Source organism: Emys orbicularis, chromosome 10 (assembly GCF_028017835.1).
Source record: "Emys orbicularis isolate rEmyOrb1 chromosome 10, rEmyOrb1.hap1, whole genome shotgun sequence".
In the NCBI taxonomy this organism is placed as follows: domain Eukaryota; kingdom Metazoa; phylum Chordata; order Testudines; family Emydidae; genus Emys; species Emys orbicularis.
This window is the reverse complement of record NC_088692.1, coordinates 90067725-90090226: the sequence shown is the minus strand read 5'-3', so window position 1 is coordinate 90090226 and position 22502 is coordinate 90067725. Positions and strand designations below refer to the sequence as shown.

Sequence of the window (22502 nt, the reverse complement as noted above, 5' to 3'; positions counted from 1 at the left end):
ATGCATGAGACGGTGCAGGGCTGGGCCGCTCGTCCCGTTCCAGGCATGTTTCTGTGGGTCCCCAAGGCAGCGCTCCCCAGACCGCGACGGTCTGGCGGTCTGGTTTGCAGCGAGATGGCTGTGGGGGGGGGGGCAAAGCTGCTTGGGGTGCACCCAGTCCCAGTAAAGTCGCTGTTGTAAAGCTCTGGGCGTGTGGTTTCCCCGGAGGGAGGGCGGCCCAGGCGGGCGCAGGAGCCAGTGCCTGCGGGGGGCTGCTCTACAGCGTGGTCAGGGCCGGGGCGACGCTCTCGAGCTGGCTGGGACGGCGCCAGCGTGAGCCGAGGGCAGTGCAGTGCTGGTGTCGAGCTCCGAGCCACGGCCCGGGGAGGAGGCCCCGTGTGCAGCGTCCCCCCGTCCGTGCAGGGCTGGCAGGGGCTAACGGGCGCAGGGGGTTGGCCCATTTCAGCAATGGGCCGTGGTGGCCGGTCGGAGCGAGGCTGCCCCCTGCAGGCAGAGGAGGGCGCTCCCCCCAGCACAAGGCCGCAGCATCTCTCCCCGGCGGATGGGCGGCTGCGGCGGTTTTGTGTGGCACGTGGGGGCTGCTGGGTCCTAGGTGGCTCGGCTGGAGTCAGCGTTCTGAGCTGGCCGCTCTGCCGCCAGCCGCTCTGGAGCCAGCTCACGCTGCCAGTGGGGTGGGGGCGGGGACAGACCTGTTTGTTTCCTTGTGCCCCTCTGGCTTCACCATAAACATGCTGGCGCTGGTGAGATCCGGCCCCTCCCGGCCAGCCCAGCCACACGCCCGCCCTGCAGCACTCAGGAGGCCTGGCCAGTCCCTCCGTTCCTGGGCGGGGCTGGGAGCCAGCTCTGCCCTGCCGTGGGCCCCCTGGGCATGCAGTGGTGTTGACATGGGGCGGGCAGTGGAGGGCCATTGCATAGGGAGGTTTCCCTCTTTAGTCAGAACCAGTATAGATCATAGAATCATAGAATATCAGGGTTGGTAGGGACCTCAGGAGGTATCTAGTCCAACCCCCTGCTCAAAGCAGGACCAACACCAACTAAATCACCCCAGCCAGGGCTTTGTCAAGCCTGACCTTAAAAACCTCTAAGGAAGGAGATTCCACCACCTCCCTAGGGAACCCATTCCAGTGCATCACCACCCTCCTAGTGAAAAAGTTTTTCCTAATATCCAACCTAAACCTCCCCCACTGCAACTTGAGACCATTGCTCCTTGTTCTGTCATCTGCCACCACTGAGAACAGTCTAGATCCATCCTCTTTGGAACCCCCTTTCAGGTAGTTGAAAGCAGCTATCAAATCCCCCCTCATTCTTCTCTTCTGCAGACTAAACAATCCCAGTTCCCTCAGCCTCTCCTCATAAGTCATGTGCTCCAGCCCCCTAATCATTTTTGTTGCCCTCCGCTGGACTCTTTCCAATTTTTCCACATCCTCCTAGTAGTGTGGGGCCCAAAACTGGACACAGTACTCCAGATGAGGCCTCACCAGTGCCGAATAGAGGGGAATGATCACGTCCCTCGATCTGCTGGCAATGCTCCTACTTATACAGCCCAAAATGCCGTTAGCCTTCTTGGCAACAAGGGCACACTGTCGACTCATATCCAGCTTCTCATCCGCTGTAACCCCTGGGTCCTTTTCTGCAGAACTGCTGCCTAGCCATCGGTCCCTAGTCTGTAGCATCATGGCCCAGCATGGCCCAGCCTAGAGCCCAGTGAGTCACCGGGGCTCTCCCCTGCTGGCTGCCTGAACCCCAGGGGCTACTCTGCATGGCATGTCCCCTTCCCAATGGTTCCTAACAGTGTTCGCTTTTTGGACAGCTGCTGCACATTGAGTGGATGTTTTCAGAGAATGATCCACAATGACTCCAAGATCTCTCTTGAGTGGTAATGGCTAATTTAGAACCCATTGTTTTGTATGTATAGTTGGGATTATGTTTTCCGATGTGCATTACTTTGCTTTTATCAACATTGAATTTCATCTGCCATTTTGTTGCCCAGTCACCCAGTTTTGTGAGATTCTTTTGTAGCTCTTCACAGTCCTGCTTGGGACTTAACTATCTTGAGTAGTTTTGTATCATCTGCAAATTTTGCCACCTCACTGCTTACCCCTTTTTCCAGATCATTTCTGAATCTGTTGAATAGGACTGGGCCCAGGACAGACCCCTGGGGGACACCACTATTTACCTCTCTCCATTCTGAGAACTGACCATTCATTCCTACCCTTTGCTGTCTGACTTTTACCCAGTTACTGATCCAGGAGAGGACCCGCCCTCTCATCCCTGGAGGACATTCGCACTCCAGCAGCTGGCATTGCAGGAGATGCTTCATATTTTGAGGTTCTCTGCCAGTCACAGTTATTGGGGCCAGTGATGTAGCCCCACTTGATCATTGTGTTTCTACACCGGCCACACCGTCACGTAGCCCAGGGCTGAGCTGCCCGGTGGTAGGTGCTCGATGGTGGGAGCCAGAGCGCCCACGCTACAGAGTTGTTCTCTGCCCTTGTTTGCCAGAACTGGGCCCTGGTCTGTCCGGGTGACAATGTGAGGGGTTTAATGGTGGAAAGAAAACTTTGTTGGGACTTCAGTCGACTCAGGGTATGTCTACACTATGAAATTAGGTCGATTTAATAGAAGTCGATTTTTTAGAAATTGATTTGATACAGTCGATTGTGTGTGTCCCCACTAAGTGCATTAAGTCGGCAGTATGCGTCCACAGTACCGAGGCTAGTGTCGACTTTCGGAGTGTTGCACTGTGGTAGCTATCCCACAGTTCCCGCAGTCTCCGCCGCCCATTGGAATTCTGGGTTGAGCTCCCAATGCCTGATGGGGCAAAAACATTGTCGCGGGTGGTTCTGAGTACATGGCGTCAGGCGCCCCTCCCTCCCTCCCTCCATGAAAGCAACGGCAAAAAATCGTTTCTCGCCTTTTTTCCTGGGTTACCCGTGCAGACGACATACCACGGCAAGCATGGAGCCCGCTCAGCTCACTGTCACCGTATGTCTCCTGGGTGCTGCTGGAAGACAGTGCTACACAGCAGCATCCCCTTGCCTTGCTTTGCGGACGGCAGATGGTGCCATATGACTGCTAACCGTCGTCGTCGTCCCGTGGGTGCTCCAGGCCGACCTCGGTTAGGTTGGTCGGGGGCGCCGGGGCAGACATGGGTGCTCCTGGCCGGCCTCGGTAAGGTCAGTCGGGGGCGCCTGGACATAAATGGGAGTGACACCAGGTCATTCTCTTCTTTAAGTTTCGTCTAATGGAGATTCAGTCCTGCCTGGAATATCATGCCAGCTGGAGGCTTCAGCCTCAGGCTGCTCTCCCAGTCGGCAGCACCGTGCGGTCGCACCTACCCCAGCCTACCCCTGGCTCCCATGGCTCATGAAGCCTGGACAGTAGTAAGGAGCAGTTCAACTATAGGCTGAGCAAGTGCAGAATGGTGATAGAATGCGCCTTTGGACGTTTAAAAGCTCGCTGGCGCAGTTTACTGACTCGCTCAGACCTCAGCCAAACCAATATTCCCATTGTTATTGCTGCTTGCTGTGTGCGCCACAATCTCTGTGAGAGTAAGGGGGAGACGTTTATGGCGGGGTGGGAGGTTGAGGCAAATCCCCTGGCCGCTGATTACGCGCAGCCAGACACCAGGGCGGTTAGAGGAGCACAGCAGGGCGCGCTGCGCATCAGAGAAGCTTTGAAAACCAGTTTCATGACTGGCCAGGCTACGGTGTGAAAGTTCTGTTTGTTTCTCCTTGATGAAAACCCGCCCCCTTGGTTCACTCTACTTCCCTGTAAGCCAACTGCCCTCCCCTCCTCCCCCTTTGATCACCGCTTGCAGAGGCAATAAAGTCATTGTTGTTTCAAATTCATGCATTCTTTATTAATTCGTCACACAAATGGGGGGATAACTGCCAAGGTAGCCCGGGAGGGGTGGGGGAGGAGGGAAGCACAGGGGTGGGGTAGTTGTAGGGGCACCCCCTAGAATGGCATGCAGCTCATCATAGAAACAGCATGTCTGGGGCTCTGACCCGGAGCGGCCGTTTGCCTCTCTGGTTCTTTGGTAGGCTTGCCTGAGCTCCTTAAGTTTCACGCGGCAGTGCTGCGGGTCCCTGTTATAGCCTCTGTCCTTCATGCCCTTGGAGATTTTTTCAAATGTTTTGGCATTTCATCTTTTGGAACAGAGTTCGGATAGCACGGATTCGTCTCCCCATACAGCGATCAGATCCCGTACCTCCCGTATGGTCCATGCTGGAGCTCTTTTGCGATTCTGGAACTCCATGGTCACCTGTGCTGATGAGATCTGCACGGTCACCTCTGAGCTCACCACGCTGGCCAAACAGGAAATGAAATTCAAAAGTTCACGGGGCTTTTCCTGTCTACCTGGCCAGTGCATCGGAGTTGAGAGTGCTGTCCAGAGCGGTCGCAATGGAGCACTCTGGGATAGCTCCCGGAGGCCAAAACTGTCGAATTGCATCCACACTACCCCAAATTCGACACAGCAAGGTCGATTTCAGCACTAATCCCCTCGTCGGGGAGGAGTACAGAATTCGATTTTAAGAGCCCTTTAAGTCGACAAAAATGGCTTTGTCGTGTGGACGGGTGCAGGGTTAAATCTATCTAACGCTGCTTAATTTGACCTAAACTCGTAGTGTAGATCAGGGCTGAGTGTTGGTGTTACGGAGCGGCTGTCTTCGATCTGTGTGTTGCCTCATGTGCTCCATGAGACGGGTCCCCCCAGGGGTGCAACCTGGAACTGGGGTACTGCTGAGCCCTCTGTCTCACCAATCTGGGTTCCCTCTTGCACTGTGATGTTGTGACACACTGCAAAACCCTCCAAGCTTGCGCTCACACCAACATCCACAGGCAGGGACCACCCCATCTGTGTTCACAAATGCTCTGCCAGCCACTGCATGAACCAACAACGGAGAGACTCCAGCCAAAATACCCCCAGCTCCCCAGCCTAGATCCGGGAGCTGTACCGTCCTGCCCTGGCCAAAAGCCTGACCAGTGTATGAGTTATTACCAGTCCATCACTTCCCCAAAGGAAAGTGGACGTGCACCAACTCTTGTTCATGAGCTGAGATCTGTCCCCCAAGCACTTCCCTTGAACCGCACTGTTTTAGGTAAAATATAAAACAGATTTACTAACTACAGAAAGACGGATTTCAAGTGATGACAAGTGATAGCAAACAGATCAAAGATGGTTACCTAAGAAATAAACAAAATCGCAATCTAAGTCTTATAGACTAGATAGGATTTGAATCAAGCAGTGTCTCACTGTTAGATAGTATAAACAGTCCCTCAAGCGTCCATACACAGGCAGGTTTCCTTCTTCCCTGCCTGGGACCCCCCTTCCCCCGTTCAGTCTTTGTTCCTCTGGTGTTTCCAGGTGTTCTCTTGTGCGGGGAGCGAGGCCCAGTCATGATGTCACTTTCCCTTTTATATCTTCTTCCCACTTGCTGGAAAGCTCTTTTGCTGTGACCTGGGTCAAACTGTTCCCATTGTGTAGTGCTATCCCTGAGAGGTTTCTATTGTACACAGTTCCCGGGGTAACCCTTGTGAGTGTGTGTATTTCCTCAATGAGCCAGTAACATTGTTTGGCCTTTTATTGTTGTACCTGAAAGGCTGCTTGTGGGTGTTCCCACCCTCACATGTTTCAGTAACACATACATAGCCAAACTTCATAACTTCACATATGATGATAGCACATACAACTCAGCAGGATATTAATGTTCAACAGATTAAGACTTTTAGAACGATACCTCACAAGGCATACTTTGTACAAAGCACATCATCATCATATCACCATGGTGAATATGGGGTGCAGAGTGTCTCTTTGGGGCACAGAGGGTCACACTCCACTCTACTGCCACCTGCCTGGTGGAGATCAGGAGAGCAATACCTGCGAGGACGCAGAGGCTATGATGTGGGTAGGGTTAAGGCGTCTGTAATATAGCGGCAGGCGGCGTTAAGTACAGGGTCTAGGGTCTTTGCGTGAGGGGATTGTGCCCACACTGCACAGGCGTATTCAGCAGAGAAGTAGCAAAGTGCCAGTGCTGTTGATCGCAGAGTGGACGGGTCTGCACCCCACGTTGATGTCACCAGCTTGCTGAGAATGTTGTTTAATCTGCTAACTTGGCTTTAGTCATCTCAGTGTGCAGTCGAGAGTAACACCGCAGTATGCAGGATTTATGGAATGAGGATGTTTCGTCCCAAGCCAGCTGATGTTGAGTTTGCATTTGGGCGCTCAGTGTTTGAGACGGAACGTGCTCGCCTGCATCTTTGCTGGGTTTGCGTGCAGTTGGCTGGCTGCATAGTAATTGTCTAGGGTCTTAAGTGCAGTCCCCAGGGTAATACGCCAAACTCCTTGTGCTGTGTTCAGGGCTGGCTCCAGGCACCAGGCAACCAAGCTGGTGCTTGGGGCGGCACCTGGAGGGGGGCGGCGCGGCGCTCGGGCCGCCGGGGAGAGCGGGGCCACAGCCGGGCTCGCCGCCCTCCCCCCGGCGCTCTGGCCGCCCTCCCCCCCCGCGCCCTCCCCCCGGCTGCCGGGGGGAGAGCGGCGAGCCCCTGCCGGGACTCGCCGCCCTGCGCTCTGGCTGCCGGGGGGAGAGCCGAGCCCCAGCCGGGGCTCGCCGCCCTCTCGCCGCCCTGCCCCCGGCGCTCTGGCCGCCGGGGGCGGGGGAGGGGAGAGCCGAGCCCCCGCCGGGGCTCGCCGCCCTCCTCCCAGAGCTCCGGCCGCCCTCCCCTCCGGCGCCCTCCCCCCGCCTGCCGGGGGGAGAGCGGAGCCCCCGCCGGGGCTCGCCACCCTCGCCCCGGGGCTCCGGCCGCCCTCCCCCCGGCGGGAGAGCGGAGCCCCCGCTGGGGCTCGCCGCGCCCCCCCCCGGGCTCCGCCCCCCCCGTGGGGGGGCGGGGCGGGCGGAGGCTTTTTTGCCTGGGGCGGCAAAAAAGCCAGAGCCGGCCCTGGCTGTGTTGATTCAGAGATCATCTGCGTAGATAAAGCACCTTGTGCCGGGACAGCTTGGCTGGTTGTTTGTGTAGATGTTGAATAACGTAGGTGCTAAAACATTCCCTTGAGGGAGGCCATTCTTTGGTCCAGCTCCATTTGCTACAAAAGTTCACGAAGAAGCTTCTGTTCTCCAGGATGGTCATATTAGCGTCAGGAAGTGGTGGTTCTTTGTTACCAGTAGTGCCTTGGCGAGGAGCCCAGGATGACTGACTATACCAGGGGTCGGCAACGTTTGGCACGCGGCTCGCCAGGGTAAGCACCCTGGCGGGCTGGGCCAGTTTATTTACCTGCTGACGCGGCAGGTTCGGCCGATCACAGCCCCCACTGGCTGCGGTTCGCCGCTCCAGGCCAATGGGGGTGGCAGGAAGCAGTGGCCAGCACATCCCTCGCCCGCGCCGCTTCCCGCCGCCCCCATTGGCCCAGGACGGCGAACCGCGGCCAGTGAGGGCCGCGATCGGCTGAACCTGCCGCGTCAGCAGGTAAATAAACTGGCCCAGCCCGCCAGGGTGCTCACCCTGGCGAGCCGCGTGCCAAAGGTTGCCGACCCCTGGACTATACCATAGGCAGCTAAGAGATGAACAAACACTGCTCCCGGCCGTATCAGTCCCCTTTCGTACCCAGCTCGGGGCTGTTGGGTGCGGTGCATGCCCGACCCGGCTCAGAATCTGTGCGGTGCATGCCCGACCCGGCGAAAGCCAGCCTGTAACAGGGATGGGGGAAGCCGAGAAAAGGTCACAGTTTGTTGTTTTGTGCTTATTTCAGGAGAGGGGACGGCACAAGAGAGAGGGAAATGATTCAGCGAGGAACGTTGTCCAAGGTGACTAAGCAGTTTGCCCAGAACACGGCTGAACCGCTGCGGGGCAAACGGGAGAGGAAGTGCTCATGGCGCAAGATACATCACACGCAGAGCAGCCACCCCCCTTGGGAAGAGATGCGGGTGTGGGGCGTGCAGGCCCGGGGGGGCCAGCCTGGCACAGGCTCAGCAAAGCAGCTATTCAGCTGGTGCCGGCCAGGTTGGAGCTGGCAGAAGGGGGGAAACGGGCAGAGGGAAGGAGCAGGGCTCGCGGCGCCCAGGACGAAGTGCCTGTGTGGCTGGGGAGGGTTTCCACGGCTGGGCGCAGGCAGAGCAGCTCCCGTTGCGAGCAGGTGGGAGTGACTTGCCCCAGACCCCTGGGGTCACCCCGAAAAGGGTCAGCCAGGGCCACGGGCTTGCGAAGGGGCTGCACTGGGAATGGCCTCCCGGCCGGAAGCTGTGCCAGATCCCACGCCCGCCAGTGGGGGTGCTAGAACATGGGGCAACGCTGTGTAATGGGCTCTAATACTGCACGTGCCTCGGAGCGCCCCATGGGACTGGGTCCCGAGCTGTGGGTCTGTGTTTGGGGCAGGGCCTAGAGCGGAGCCCCCATTCCCGTGCCCACCAGCCGGTGCTGCTCTGTGAGAGGGCCTGAGGAGATGGCGGGGCTGGGCCTGGGGCAGGTGCTGTCTCTCCGACCCCCCCACAGCACGCACAGCTCAGTGACGCTGGCTCAGCTGCTCTGACGGCAGCATGGGGGCAGGATGATGCGCGTGTCCAGCTCTCCCCACACTGACTGCTCCCAGGGCGAGGTGGGGGGCGGGGGGCGCAGCTTGGCGTTCACGTATCGGCGCAGCGGGCTGGGCAGATCCTGTCCAGGCAGGGCGACGGGGGTGGTAGCGTCCAGGATGCTGGGCAGGGGCCAGGGACTTTCCCACCAGCTCTGCCTGGAGCCTGGGGCTTGGTGCCATCGGTGGCACAGGCATTGGTGGCAGGGGCAGCATGGGGCACAGGCAGTGGATGTGAGGGCGTTGGCGAGGGTTTCTCGCTCTCCCATCTGCTCCATTCCCCCGGGCCTGGCCGCCCCAATGCCGCGGCAGCTCCAGCCCAGCCCCCCTGGCTCCAGCCCCATGGAGGGGGAGCGGGTCTCTGTCCCCAGTGAGGTCCCCACGGCCGGGTACTGCCTCTCCTTGGGAGCAGGGGCTGTAGTGGACGTGTGCTGGCAGGGCCACTCGGTCCCTCCCCCAGGCGGGGCCCAGCTCCCCTCCCGGCTCTGCCTCCATTTCCCTCAGGCAGGGAAGAGATGACTCTGTTTGGAAGGAATTTTCCTGCGGTTTCCTCCTCCGCTGCCTGCCCCTCACTTCTCAGCCAGGCTTAACCCTTCCAGCGCCGGCCAGGACAGAGCCACTCGAGCGCTGCAGGGGCTGGGCCGGGAAGGGCCATGGTGACACCAAGCCCTCGTGCTGCGAGGGCAGGGACCTGCCCCTTGCCCCAGGGTTGGCAGGGAGCTCGGCCCAGATGAAAGCAGAGGAAGCGCTAGCAGGGGCGGGGGGCAGAGGGCGCTTGGCACCAGCCACAGGGTGTCCCCACATGCTTCCCGCCCCTCGCGTCAGAGAGCAGCGCCCGGCCTAGTCGCACGGAGCTGCACACACCTGCACGTGCGGGAAACGGGCGGTGTGGGCAGGGTCGCCTGGGGGTGCTGCGTATAGGCCTGTGTCGAGATGGACAGAGGGGTGGGAGGGGTGTGTGTGGGGGATACAGATGCAGCACAGCTGCAGTGGGCGGGTTGCTGGCCCGGAGCCCTTGGCTCTTTGCCGTTCACATGACTGGCTTTTCCTTCAGGGCTCAGCTGCCCCCTCTGGGCCGTCTCTGAGAGTCTGGCTGGGCGTGGGGGGGGCCCACGTTGGCAGAGCGTCCCCACCCGTCTCCTCCTGGTGCCCCGCTCACAGCAGATGGCTCCTGCGCTCACTGGCCGTGCGGACACATGGGGGTCGCTGACATGGCAGCAGGCTCCTCCCTGGGCCAGCAGCTTGCCCAGGCTGGGCCTTTGGGCGATGGCTGCAGGGTGGAAGTCAGCGAGCCAGGGCACTGCCAGCTGGGTGCTCTGTGCCATGGCAGGCAAGCCGGATCCCACGCGGCCGCTAAGCGCAGGCTGCCTGGGGCAGGGGGGTCCTCGGTGGAGGGTGGTTTGCTAACAACTGGGGGGTCCCAGCCCTGCTCTGTGCAGCCGGCTCAGGCTTCGTGTGGGCAGAAAGACACTCCCCCCAGCCCACTCCGGCCTGCTCTTGGCCAGGCCCGTCTCCAGCAGAGACAAATAATTGTGCAACCCCAGCCGCAGCGAGCCGTGCGTTAACCCCTCGGCACCCGGGCTGCGCCCAGTGAGCAGCAGGCGGTGCCCCCCCACGCTGCCCCATGCAGCCGGCAGGGCCCTGCAGTGGGCAGGCCCCCAAAGGGCAGCGAGGCTGGGCAGGCCGTGGCAGTGACGGCCCTGCCCCGGGGCACTCTCTGGATGGCACAAGGTGCCTGGCTGAACGATGCTTTTCTCCAGCCCTCCTCATCCCAGAGCGTGAGCCTGGGGGTCCCCCACTGCTCCACGTGGCCAGTGCAGGAATCAAGGGCCACGAGCCAGCAGCTCCCACCATGGGCCGGGGAGGGGCCGCGCTGAGGGGAGGATCCAGAACCACCCAGTCGGAGCCGCTCCTCAGAGCCAGCTTTGGGCACAGCTCCCTCCGGCCCCGGCTCTGCGAGGAGAAGCCAACGCACTGGGCTGCCTGTGCCCTGCAGCCGGAGCCCCTGGGTGGGGTGGGGTGGGCAGCGTGAGCCCCGCGGCAGGGCTGGTTCCCAGCCGGGGCTCCGGAGCTGGTGGCAGCTCTTTGGGGATGCAGGTGGGGCTCAGGCCAGGCCCCCGTGCTGCCCGCTCTGCTCCCAGGGGTGCAGGGAGGGGCAAGGCAGTTGGCGGGGTCCCTGGGCAGGGGAGAGTGAGAACTCAGGGGAATTCACCAGCTTGCCCAGGGCTGGGGCGATCTCACCCTCAAGCCTGCATGGCTAGAAGCGGTGCTCTAGGCAGAGGGGAGCAGGCCGGGGCAGTCCCTGGCTGTGCTCTGCAGGTCAGGCTCTGCCCGGCTTGGACTCTATAAGGGTGTGGGGCCATGGGGCTGAGCAGGGCCCAAGCACAGATCCATGATGCACAGGTGTGGGGATGTAAAGTTCCATGAGAGGGTAAGGGTCACGATGGGACACTTGCCTGGCAATAAATCATGGCCTTATGTAAGGCCCCCTGGTGGTTACATAAGATGAGGCCTTATGTAAGGAACAATTGAACCAATCGGTGTGGGGCTATACATGTGATAAACACATGATTCTCCTTCTTGTCCAATCGGTAGATGTGTAATTATAGCCTAATTGTGTTATGTAATGTTAAGAAAGACTATAAAAGAAAGCTTGTAATAAACAGAGCTTGAGTCAGCTTGCAACCACATTGGTCGTGTGCTTTATCCGCTCCGCATGGGACCCCACACACAGGGGCTGCCCTGGGAGCCGAGACCCAGAGACCCGCCCTGCGGCCCGAGGAGACCCCCTCTTGGGCTGGCTTCTGACACCTGATCCTTGCGCTTCCCAGGAACTCCGCTCCCGTCCTGGCTCGGCACAGAGGGGTTGTTACTGGCGTACAAACGACACGGGAGTGGCTCAGGCTCCAGCACAGGGGTGGGTACTGGGCGTAGCTCCCAGCCAGCGTTACCCAGCAAACCTCTGCCCTTATCACAGCCCATTGCACTGCCTCGCTGCCGAGCGCACCTTGGCGCTGGCGTGGGGCAGGGCTGGTGACTCATTGCTGTGGGGCGGTGTGTGGGGTGGGGCTGGTGGCACATTGCTGTGGGGCGGTGTGTGGGGCGGGGCTGGTGGCGCATTGCTGTGGGGCAATGCATGGGGCAGGGCTGCTGGGGAGCTCTGCAGGGAGTCGGTGCTAATGCCAGCAACATGTCCTGGCATCACCCACTGCAGCGTCTGGGTAGGTGTGTGCATGTGCTGGTCTTTGCCAGGCGAATGACCCGCTCCAGGGTCCCCTGCCTTGGGAGAACTCCCCGTGCTGCCCCACGGACCAAACTGCAGATGGATCAGGCCATGGAGGGCTCCCTCCTGATGGGCAGCCGTAGGGTGACCCGACAGCAAGTGTGAAAAATCATGACGGGGGTGGGGGGTAATAGGAGCCAATATAAAAAAAGCCCCAAATATTGGGACTGTCCCTATAAAATTGGGACACCTGGTCACCCTAGGCAGTCGCCTCATGGTATCCCCGCTGGCCGCAGGCTGTGACAGGGTGACCGGTGCTGGCTGGGGCTCGGTCCCTCCTGGGGTCGGCCCAGCCTCTCTCGCGGCTCCCCCTGCGGCCTGGCTCCGCCAGCGGCCCCGGTGCCCAGCGCGGCCCTCCCTGCCGCGGCCTGGCTCCGCCCGCGGCCCCGGTGCCCAGCGCGGCCCTCCCTGCCGCGGCCTGGCTCCGCCCGCGGCCCCGGTGCCCAGCGCGGCCCTCCCTGCCGCGGCCTGGCTCCGCCCGCGGCCCCGGTGCCCAGCGCGGCCCTCCCTGCCGCGGCCTGGCTCCGCCCGCGGCCCCGGTGCCCAGCGCGGCCCTCCCTGCCGCGGCCTGGCTCCGCCCGCGGCCCCGGTGCCCAGCGCTGCCCTCCCTGCCGCGGCCTGGCTCCGCCCGCGGCCCCGGTGCCCAGCGCTGCTCTCCCTGCCGCGGCCTGGCTCCGCCCGCGGCCCCGGTGCCCAGCGCGGCCCTCCCTGCCGCGGCCTGGCTCCGCCCGCGGCCCCGGTGCCCAGCGCGGCCCTCCCTGCCGCGGCCTGGCTCCGCCCGCGGCCCCGGTGCCCAGCGCTGCCCTCCCTGCCGCGGCCTGGCTCCGCCCGCGGCCCCGGTGCCCAGCGCGGCCCTCCCTGCCGCGGCCTGGCTCCGCCCGCGGCCCCGGTGCCCAGCGCGGCCTTCCCTGCCGCGGCCTGGCTCCGCCCGCGGCCCCGGTGCCCAGCGCTGCCCTCCCTGCCGCGGCCTGGCTCCGCCCGCGGCCCCGGTGCCCAGCGCGGCCCTCCCTGCCGCGGCCTGGCTCCGCCCGCGGCCCCGGTGCCCAGCGCGGCCCTCCCTGCCGCGGCCTGGCTCCGCCCGCGGCCCCGGTGCCCAGCGCGGCCCTCCCTGCCGCGGCCTGGCTCCGCCCGCGGCCCCGGTGCCCAGCGCTGCTCTCCCTGCCGCGGCCTGGCTCCGCCCGCGGCCCCGGTGCCCAGCGCGGCCCTCCCTGCCGCGGCCTGGCTCCGCCCGCGGCCCCGGTGCCCAGCGCTGCCCTCCCTGCCGCGGCCTGGCTCCGCCCGCGGCCCCGGTGCCCAGCGCTGCCCTCCCTGCCGCGGCCTGGCTCCGCCCGCGGCCCCGGTGCCCAGCGCTGCCCTCCCTGCGTGGCCTGGCTTCCAGTGTGTCCGTGAGCGAGTTGGGGCGAAGGCCTAGGCTGCCTCGCCTGCCCCCAGCCAGCGCCTGCACTCCTGGGGAGCTGCTTGGCATGAGGCCGGCCCCAGGCCTGGGCCATGGCCCCTCTGCTGTGCGTCGCTGGACCCTGGAGGGCTCCTCCGGGCACTGGCTCTGTTGCTGCTGCTCAGTGCGACGGGTGCAGGCTTGTGCTTCCTCCAGCTCTCGCCGTCCCCTGCCGGGAGCTGGCCTCGGCCCAGCGCTGAGCCCCGAGGCGGCTTGGCCACCCGCCCTGGCTGCAGTCCCCTTTCACGGCTCCCCTGGGGTTTCCATGAGCCCAGCAGGGCCCGTGGGATCAGTCACTGCCCTTGTTTCCATGATGATTGTTTATGCAGGAGGCTAGTTCCACGCCGGGGGGACCAGAAATGTCTTATTCAGCCAGGGGCCAAATGCTCTCGTTGCTTGAAACCTGCCGGAAAGGCCTAAATGAGTGAGACTACCCCAGTGAGTGAGACTACCCCAGAGTGCAACAAACCTTCTAGCCTGTGACTAAGATCCGGCCCAAGCGGCTAACCCGGGGGGGGCTGCGCCCTCTTGGGGGGCTCCGGCATGGGGAGCAAAGGACCCTTTCCGCGTTTGCTTCGTCTGGCCCCTGCTGGAGCCGAGGGCCGATCATTGGCAATGACCCACTTGTTTGTTACAGGGTGTGAAAAAGGAGTTCCTTATGCAGCCAATGATTGACCGCACCCGTGTTTTAGTTCTGTTACGTCAGCCCACAGCTCAGCCAGCAGTGACATTTCACAGGGTCACTCCACGGTAACACAATAACTCGGTGTGCTCATGAGCGCATCCTGTTCAGTCGTGTGCTTTGGGCCCGTTCCTCGTGCCGTAACGTGGCCTGTATTCTTCCAACCCTCCTCGCTGGGCCCAGAGTCCCGGTGACTGGGCTCTTTGATGTGGGGGTGAGGCGCGGGCCTGTGTCCTGGCCTCTGGGGCATCTCCGGCATTGGCCCCCTGGTTCTCTGATGTGAGCAGCCCAGTGAAATCCCCTGGTGCAGGTGGCTGACGGGCACCAGGGCTGGGCCCAGGCAGCAGAGGTGGAGGGTATGTTGTTAAATCCATCCAGGCAGCGGCTCTGGCTGGGTTCTGGGTTCTGCCCCAAGGCCCAGGAGAGCTGGAATCACTTTAAAGAGCCTGGAACAGCGAGTCGAGCAGATCTGGAAAGGCCCCCGGTCCCCCAGTGCCGTACCCCCCTTGGCAGCAGTGCCGAGTCGGCCCGGCCTGGCCACGCAGGGGCAGGGCCGCTGGAATACAGGCATGGGGGCAGGGCCCATCAGAGTGCCATGGAGCAGTGCAGGGCATGCCTGGGGAGAGGGGCCCATGGGGGGTTCTGTGAGCAGCCGACTGCCCCCGGTGCAGTTGGGGGTCCCCGGCTGGTCACTAATCTCCAGGAAGTACCTGTGCCAAGGTCATCAGTGCTGGCACAAACGGCTGTGGCTGGAGTCTGAGGCAGTGGGGTGGGGGAGCCTGGCCACTGGGGGTGGGACTCACTCCCACAGCCATTTCACACTAGACCTGGGGTCGCAAGAGACAGATCCTGGCAGAGCCCAGTCCCCCTGGCCTGGCTCCCAAGCAAGCCCAGTTCCCACGGATCCGTACAGCTCCCTGGCCCCAGCCCCTGTACGGCACGCTGCACTGTGCGCACGAGCGTGAGCCACGGGTCTCGGCTGCAGTGCTCTGCACAGGCAAGACAACAGCCCAGCAGCCTTTGGGATGGAGGAGCTGGGATCCATCCCACGTGCTGCGGGATGTGTGGGACGCTGCATGTGCACGGAGCCCCGCTGACGCCTCCTGCTGGCGGCCGGGGGCGTGTTGCTCCAGGGAGTTTCTCCGGCACAGTGCCGTACGTTTCCAGAAAGCCCCCGGCATTGCCAGGAACGGGGTAAGGGCCGGCTGGGCCGGCAGGGACTGGGAACACGCTGAGGCTGGAGCGGTGACTGACGCCCATGGCCCCAGATGTAGCAACCAGGGCCGGCTCCAGGCACCAGCTTGTCAAGCAGGTGCTTGGGGCGGCCACTCCGGAGAGGGGCGGCACGTCCAGCTGTTCGGCGGCAATTTGGTGGATGGTCCCTGGGGAGCAGTGGGGGGGAGGCACCGTCCCTGGGCAGGGGGACTCCAGCACCACAAGGTCCGTGGGTCAGAATCCGATATCCAGCCTCCACCTCGGGCCCCCGCTCAGCAACATGGGCACTGCCCAGGCCGTGGAGCCGATGCATGGCACATCCCTCACTGCAGGGCCCTGCCAGCCGCGCCAGGCCCGCTCACGCTGTGAGCTTCCCCAGGGCAGTGCCCTGTTGGCAGCCGAGCCTGCCTGGGGCTGGCCAGCAGTGCAGGGGTTAAGGTGGTGAGTGTGGTTCAGGTCGTTACTTCCCCATGAGCACTGGGAGGAAACTTTCTTTTGCTGCTGGTTTGTGGCCAGCCGAGGGGAGGCGGAGGCAGATTCCGCAGCCCTGTGGATCCACATCCCTGCTCAGGCCGGGACTGGAGGCAGCAGCCCCTGTGGAGCTTGGAGCGTGCACCCTGGGGATGAAGCCACAAAGGTGAGTGGGAGCCTCCTGCTCTGGCTGTCCCTACTTCTCCACACCCCCTGCACCACCCTATGCACACCCCTCCCACACCCTGCGCCCCCCCACAATCCATATCCCCTGTACAGCCCCTATGCACCCCACACCCTGCACCCACACACAATCCATATCCCCTGCACACCCCACCCACATCCTGCACCCCCCCACAATCCATATCCTCTGCACAGCCCTCTACACACAGCCCACCCACACCCTGCACCCCCATCCATATCCCCTGCACACCCCCTATGCACACCCCACCCACACCCTGCACTTCCTCCTACACACACCATGCACCCTGCACAGCCTGTAAATCCCCTACACCCCCCCCGAACACCCTCTTACGCACACGTCATACCCCCTGCACAGCCTGTACACCCCCTATACACACCATATACCCTGTGCACACACCCTACACCCCTGTACGCACACCCTGTACATCCCCAGGCACACCCCTGCATACCCCCTACAGACATACACCCGGCATACCCTGTACATTCCTCCTTCACACACACCATATACCTTGCACACTCCACATGCCCCCATACATCCCTACACACATGCCCCTTGCCACACATACATCCCCTTACACCCACCCATACATCCCATACCTTCCTCTACACCCTACCCACCCCTACGCCCTGTGCACCCATACAAACCATAACCCTGCACAGCCCCTACACATACACGCACCCTATACACACCTTGTACACCCCCTACATGCTGGACACACGCTTACACCCCATCCACCCTGCCCACCACATAGGCACCCCCTACACACACACAGCCTACACAGCTCATTCTCCCCGGCTCCAACCCCTGCACACGGGCACTTTCACCCAGAGCCTTCTCCCTTGGAAAGGCTGGGGCAGATTAGGGTCAAGTGTTTGGGGCTGATGGGGCGGGGGCAACCCCCAAACAGCAAGTGATCCGTGGGTGGGGGGGTGTCCTTGCCCCTGACACAGACCAGCGGGTTAGGCTTTTCCCTGCACTTTGGCAACACTTGTTGAATTCATCCTGCCAGTAAAGTTTCTTTGAATTGAACTGTGCGGGGTGGGGAGCAAGGGTGTGTGTGACAGAGGGGTGGGGATTGTTCTGTGTCAACAAGTTGTTGGAGGTGTTTATGTGTGTGAGCTGGCTGGGAGGGCTGAGGGTGGTGTGAGGTGAGGGGGATGGGGGGGCTGGCCTGGGTGTGTGAGCTGGGGGTGGGGGGGCTGGACTGAGTGTGCGAGCTGGGAGAATGTGGGGGGCTGGCCTGGGTGTGCGAGCTGGGGGTGGGGGGCTGGCCTGGGCGTGGGAGCTGGAGTGGTGGGAGTCTGGACTGGGTGTGGGAGCTGGGAGGGTGGGGGGCTAGCCTGGGTGTGTGAGTTGGGGGGGGGGACTGGACTGAGTGTGTGAGTTGGAGGGTGGGCCTGTGGGTCCTCACCCTTCCCAGCCCCAGGGATCGACTCCAGAGATAGCTCCGGCCAGGGCTATTTGCAGCCTAACCTTGCTTCTGTCCCCACAGCTAATCTGTGGCGTGAGCTCCATGCCTGCGGAAACATCTGGGGCTGGTCCCCGGGCTGGGGTGGCTGGGGCTGCAGCAGGGGGGAAGAGAGCTGCTTCCCAGCTGGTGGGGGGTCGTGATATTTTGCTTCTGGAAACTGTCAGTGTCTTTTGCCAAAGCAAATCTCCCCCCGTCTGAACACGTCCTTCCAGCCCGCGCTCGGCTCCCGGCTCCCGGCGTGGGAACCGCTGCAGGGGCCCTTCGCGTCCAGCCCGGCTGCTGGGAACGGCCACACTGCGCCAGGCTGGGCAGGGGGCTCCGGGAAAGCCTGGCGGAGGGGCAGGCCATGGGTGTGGCTCCACCATGCAGCAGCTAGCCAGGGGAAGCTGGGAACGTTCCCCCCCCAGCATCGGTTGGTTCATTCACAGAGCTGCCGTCTGCCCAAGCCAAGCTGCAGGCTGGGGGCTGGCCCAGGAGAGCTGAGGCTGCATGCGTTTGCCACGCTCTGCAAAGTGCAGTGTTTGCTCCACACAACGTCCTCTCCAAAGTCCTGCTGGCCCTGCACTGAGGTCTGGCCCCACTCGCTCCCCACTGCCAGCTGCCCCAGGACCTCAGTGCACTCTCTGGGGTGGTCCAGCAGGGCCCAGAATGGAGGGGCGCCCCAGGCTGCCTGGCCCCATGCCCTGCACTGTTCTGAAGGCTGGGTCACGCTGCTGTCCTAGAGCTCAGACAGGGTCGCTAAGCACCCCGGCTTCCCAGTGAGAGCTGCCTCGCAGACACGCCCCACACGACTTCCCAGCTCCCACACCTGGGGCCCCATGCTGCAGGCTCAGGCTGTAGGGACTCAGGATGTGGGGCACCGGGAACCAAGCGGTTCCCGCTGAGGAGGTGGACAGCGCATTGCTCCATGGCGTGGGTGCTTGGCCTGTCTCTGCAGGTACAGCAGCAGCACTCAAGTTCCTTCACCTACAGACCTGCCTAGGCCTGCTCTGGGCACTCTGGGCGCTGAGGCTGGGAGCGTGCTCCTTGGCGTGGCTTCTCTCTGCCCGGGCCCCTGGCTGGCACTGAAATGTGGGCAGTGAGAACGCACTTCCGGGAGCCCTCGTTCAGGGCCTCTGCAAGTTATTTGCTCCCCCGATAAGCTGATAAACTTTATTACACGATGCAGCAGATCATGGACTTTGTAAGCCTTGCAGGTGGCTGGCAGATCCCGCAACCCCCACACCTGTCCAGCTCCACAGCAGCCTGCAGCGGCTGTACCCCCAGGATCCCCCATGTCAGGCTCCCAGAGCAGGCAAGGGCTCCTGGTGTCATGGTGGGAGAGACGCTGGCCTGAGCCCGCCCATTCAGTGTGGGCAGGTGTGCGCACACAAAAGCACACCAGCCAGGGAGGTGCACACACCAACATCCTGACAATGCCTTGTGCTTTTCCCGTGCCTCCCACCCCGGGAGCGCGAGGTGCTTTCCAAACAGCCGGGCTGGAGCCAGGTGGCCTCAGCACTGCTGAGGTAGGTGTCTGTAGAATCCCAGGGCTGGAAAGCCCTCGAGAAGCCACCAAGTACATCTCCCTGCGCTGAGGCTGGCCCAAGAAAACCTAGACCAACCCTGACAGGGGTTTGTCCAACCTGCTCTTCAAACCTTCCCGGGATGGGGATTGCACAACCGCCTTTGGCAGCCTGTTCCAGAGACAATGATCCCTGTCCTCTTTAGAACAGCCCTTCGCAGATGGGCAGGCTGTTCTTAGCTCCCCTCGCAGCTAAACATGCCCAGTTTTTAACCACTCCTCACAGGGGAGATTTCCCAAACCTTGTGCCATTTTCGTTGCTATCCTCTGGACGTGCTCCACTTTCTCCACATCTTTCCTAAAAAGCCTGGTTCCCAGACCTGGACACAGCCCCACTAGTGCCCAGTAGAGTGGACCAGTGACCGCCTGTGTCTTATATATGGCACTATGGAGGTGACTGTAAACATGTCACATAGGGGAAACTGAGGCACAGAGCGGCTAACGGGACCCTGGAATGGGTTACCTAGGGAGGTGGTGGAATCTCCATCCTTAGAGGTTTTTAAGGTCAGGCTTGACAGAGCCCTGGCTGGGATGATTTAGTTGGGGATTGGTCCTGCTTTGAACAGAGGGTTGGACTGGATGCAGGGCCGGCTCCAGGCACCAGCTTAACAAGCAGGTGCTTGGGGCGGCCACACCGGAGGGGGGCGGCACGTCCAGCTATTCGGCGGAGGGTCCCTCACTCCGGCTCGGAGTGAAGGACCTCCCGCCGAATTGCCGCCTCAGATCACGATCGCGGCTTTTTTGGGGGGGGGGGGGGGAAGGGGGGGCTGCTTGGGGCGGCAAAAACCCTGGAGCCGGCCCTGACTAGATGACCTCCTGAGGTCCCTTCCAACCCTGATATTCTATGAGTCTATGACCCAAGGTCCCATAGCAAGCCAGATATGGGTCTAGAACCCTGGAGTTCTGATTCCCAGTCCTGCCTGCTTTATCCATGAGCACCCACTCCCCTCCCAGCATTGAGGATAGAACCCAGGAGTCCTGAGTCCAGGCCCCTGTTCTAACCAGTAGCCTCTCCTCCTAGGGCTGGGGAGAGAACCCAGGAGTCCTGCCTCTAGGCCCCTGCTCTAACCATTAGCACCCACTTTCACATGTGGTGGGAGACCAGTGCTGGTCCTTTTGGAAGGAGACTGATCCTGTTGCTTTTCCCCAGACAGGCGCTGTCACAGACGCCCTATTTCCCATTAACTTCCTCTTGGAGCGGGGTGGGGGGGTGAGGTGCTTGTCCCAGATGCTGCCAAGCTGCAGTGACCTTTGTGAGCCTCCCAGCCATTTAATACTTCACCCATTAACCCAGAGCTGATAGCCCCTTGGGAGCCGGATAAAAGGCTGCTGTGAGCCTGGCACTGCTACTTGCCCTGCGTCTCCCTCCCCAGCAGCGCACCATGGCAGCCGGCTTCTTCGTCAGCAAGACCCTGGGCATCGTGAGCATGATCCTGGGCCTGGGCGCCGTGGCCACCATCATCGCCCTCTCAGTCGTGTACTCGCAGGAGAAGGAAAAAAACGCAGCGACTTTGCTGCCCAGCATCGCTTCCACCCCAGCCACCACTCCCGGCAAAGCCACCCCAGCCACCACTCCCAGCAAGGCCACCCCGGCCAACGTGACCAACACAACCCCCCTGGCCACCACGGCCGCCCCCGCCAATCCCTGGAACAACTTCAGACTCCCCCAGTCCCTGATCCCGGAGCACTATGCCGTGACCCTGCAGCCCTTCCTGACCAAGGACGCCTCCGGCCTCTACATCTTCAAAGGAAACAGCACCGTGCGCTTCTCCTGCCAGAATGCCACCGACCTCATCCTGATTCACAGCAAGCAGCTCAACTACACGGAGCAGAGCGGCTTCCTTGTCTCGCTGCAGGGGGTGAGTGGCTCCAGCCCCCCGCCCATCACAAAGACCTGGCTGGAGACCCAGACCCAGTATCTGGTGGTGCAGCTCCAGGGGCCGCTGGAGAAAGGCAAGAGCTACGAGCTAGTCAGCAGCTTCACGGGGGAGCTGGCCGATGACCTGGCTGGCTTCTACCGCAGCGAGTATGTGGAGGATGGAGTGAACAGGTATGGCCCCGGGGTGCCCCCACAATAGGAGGTGGGCAACCGGCTAGTGGGGGGCAAGGGAAGGGGCAAAACTGCAGCAGAATTTGGGTGACCCGCAGCATCCGGGGGCGTGCCAGCTGCCCAGGGTTCCCTAGGCACGGGGCTGGCTGCAGGCTGTAGCTGTGGGGGCAGAATCAATGTAAATGCCTGAGGGGCAGGGTGTCCCCACGCCCCCCAAGTCCAGCTCCCTCCCCATACACTGCCACGGACCCATACCATGTGCAGGAGGGGAGCTGCGAGATACTTCGGGGCTGGGGACCCCCAGGGCCGCCGAGAGTGGATTCGGGCCCCGGTGAAAATTTTTTTTGGGCCCCCCAGCAAGGGCGGACCGGCTAAACAGGGCCGACGAGAGGCGGGGGGAAGCCGGGCCCCGGGCCCCCTTCTGGACCGCCGGGCCCCGGTAAGGTGACGAGAGGGGGGGAAGCCGGGCCCCGGGCCCCCTTCCAGACCACCGGGCCCCAGTAATTTGTACTGGCTTCCCCCCCCCTCGTCAGCCCTGGGCACCCCCCTCCTATGGACCGAGTACGCCAGTCTAACAGCAGCTGCTGGTGCCGGCTAAAGCCAGGTGAAATTTGGAAATCCTACAAGCTGCAGCTGGCAGCCTGGGGCCCCAGACCCCCCACCCACATCCCTAATGTCACTGGGGGGAGCTCTTTGGGGTACGGTCGCCTCTCCTGCTGTCTGTGCCCTTCCTCCTATTCCCCTCCTTCCCGGGCCCAGCCTGCCTGGCCGGGTCCTTCCTCCCCCCAATTCCCCCTCCCCGCCCCCAGCCCAGCCCGCCTGGCCCTTCCTCCCCCCCATTCCCCCTGCCCCGGGCTGGGTCCTTCCTCCCCCCCAATTCCCCCTCCCCCAGTCTGGGTCCTTCCTCCCCCCCATTCCCCCTCCCTCCCGGGCCAGGTCCTTCCTCCCCCCCATTCCCCCTCCCTCCCGGGCCGGGTCCTTCCTCCCCCCCATTCCCCCTGCCCCGGGCTGGGTCCTTCCTCCCCCCCAATTCCCCCTCCCCCAGTCTGGGTCCTTCCTCCCCCCCATTCCCCCTCCCTCCCGGGCCAGGTCCTTCCTCCCCCCCATTCCCCCTCCCTCCCGGGCCGGGTCCTTCCTCCCCCCCATTCCCTCTGCCCCGGGCTGGGTCCTTCCTCCCCCCCAATTCCCCCTCCCCCAGTCTGGGTCCTTCCTCCCCCCCATTCCCCCTCCCTCCCGGGCCGGGTCCTTCCTCCCGCCCAATTCCCCCTCCCTCCCAGGCCGGGTCCTTCCTCCCCCGCATTCCCCCTCCCCCAGGCCGGGTCCTTCCTCCCCCCCATTCCCTCCCCCCCCCAGCCTGCCTGGCTGGGTCCTTCCTCCCCCCATTTCCCCTCCCCCGGGCCGGGTCCTTCCTCCCCCCCATTCCCGCCCCCCCAGCCCAGCCTGCCTGGCCCTTCCTCCCCCCCATTCCCCCTGCCCCGGGCTGGGTCCTTCCTCCCCCCCATTCCCCCTCCCTCCCGGGCCAGGTCCTTCCTCCCCCCCATTCCCCCTCCCTCCCGG

At 62.6% G+C, this 22502-nt stretch overlaps 1 protein-coding gene across 1 annotated transcript in view; it reads left to right on the top strand.

Annotated features, from left to right (window-relative positions):
- Positions 1 to 15774: 15774 nt before the first annotated feature.
- ANPEP (alanyl aminopeptidase, membrane) overlaps positions 15775 to 22502 on the top strand; it is a 28937-nt gene continuing 22209 nt past the window's right edge. Inside the window, exons 1-2 of the mRNA XM_065412053.1 lie at positions 15775 to 15821; positions 20272 to 20945. Coding sequence (XP_065268125.1) covers positions 20278 to 20945 — 668 coding nt within the window. The 5' untranslated portion in view covers positions 15775 to 15821; positions 20272 to 20277. The remainder of the gene's footprint in view (positions 15822 to 20271; positions 20946 to 22502) is intronic.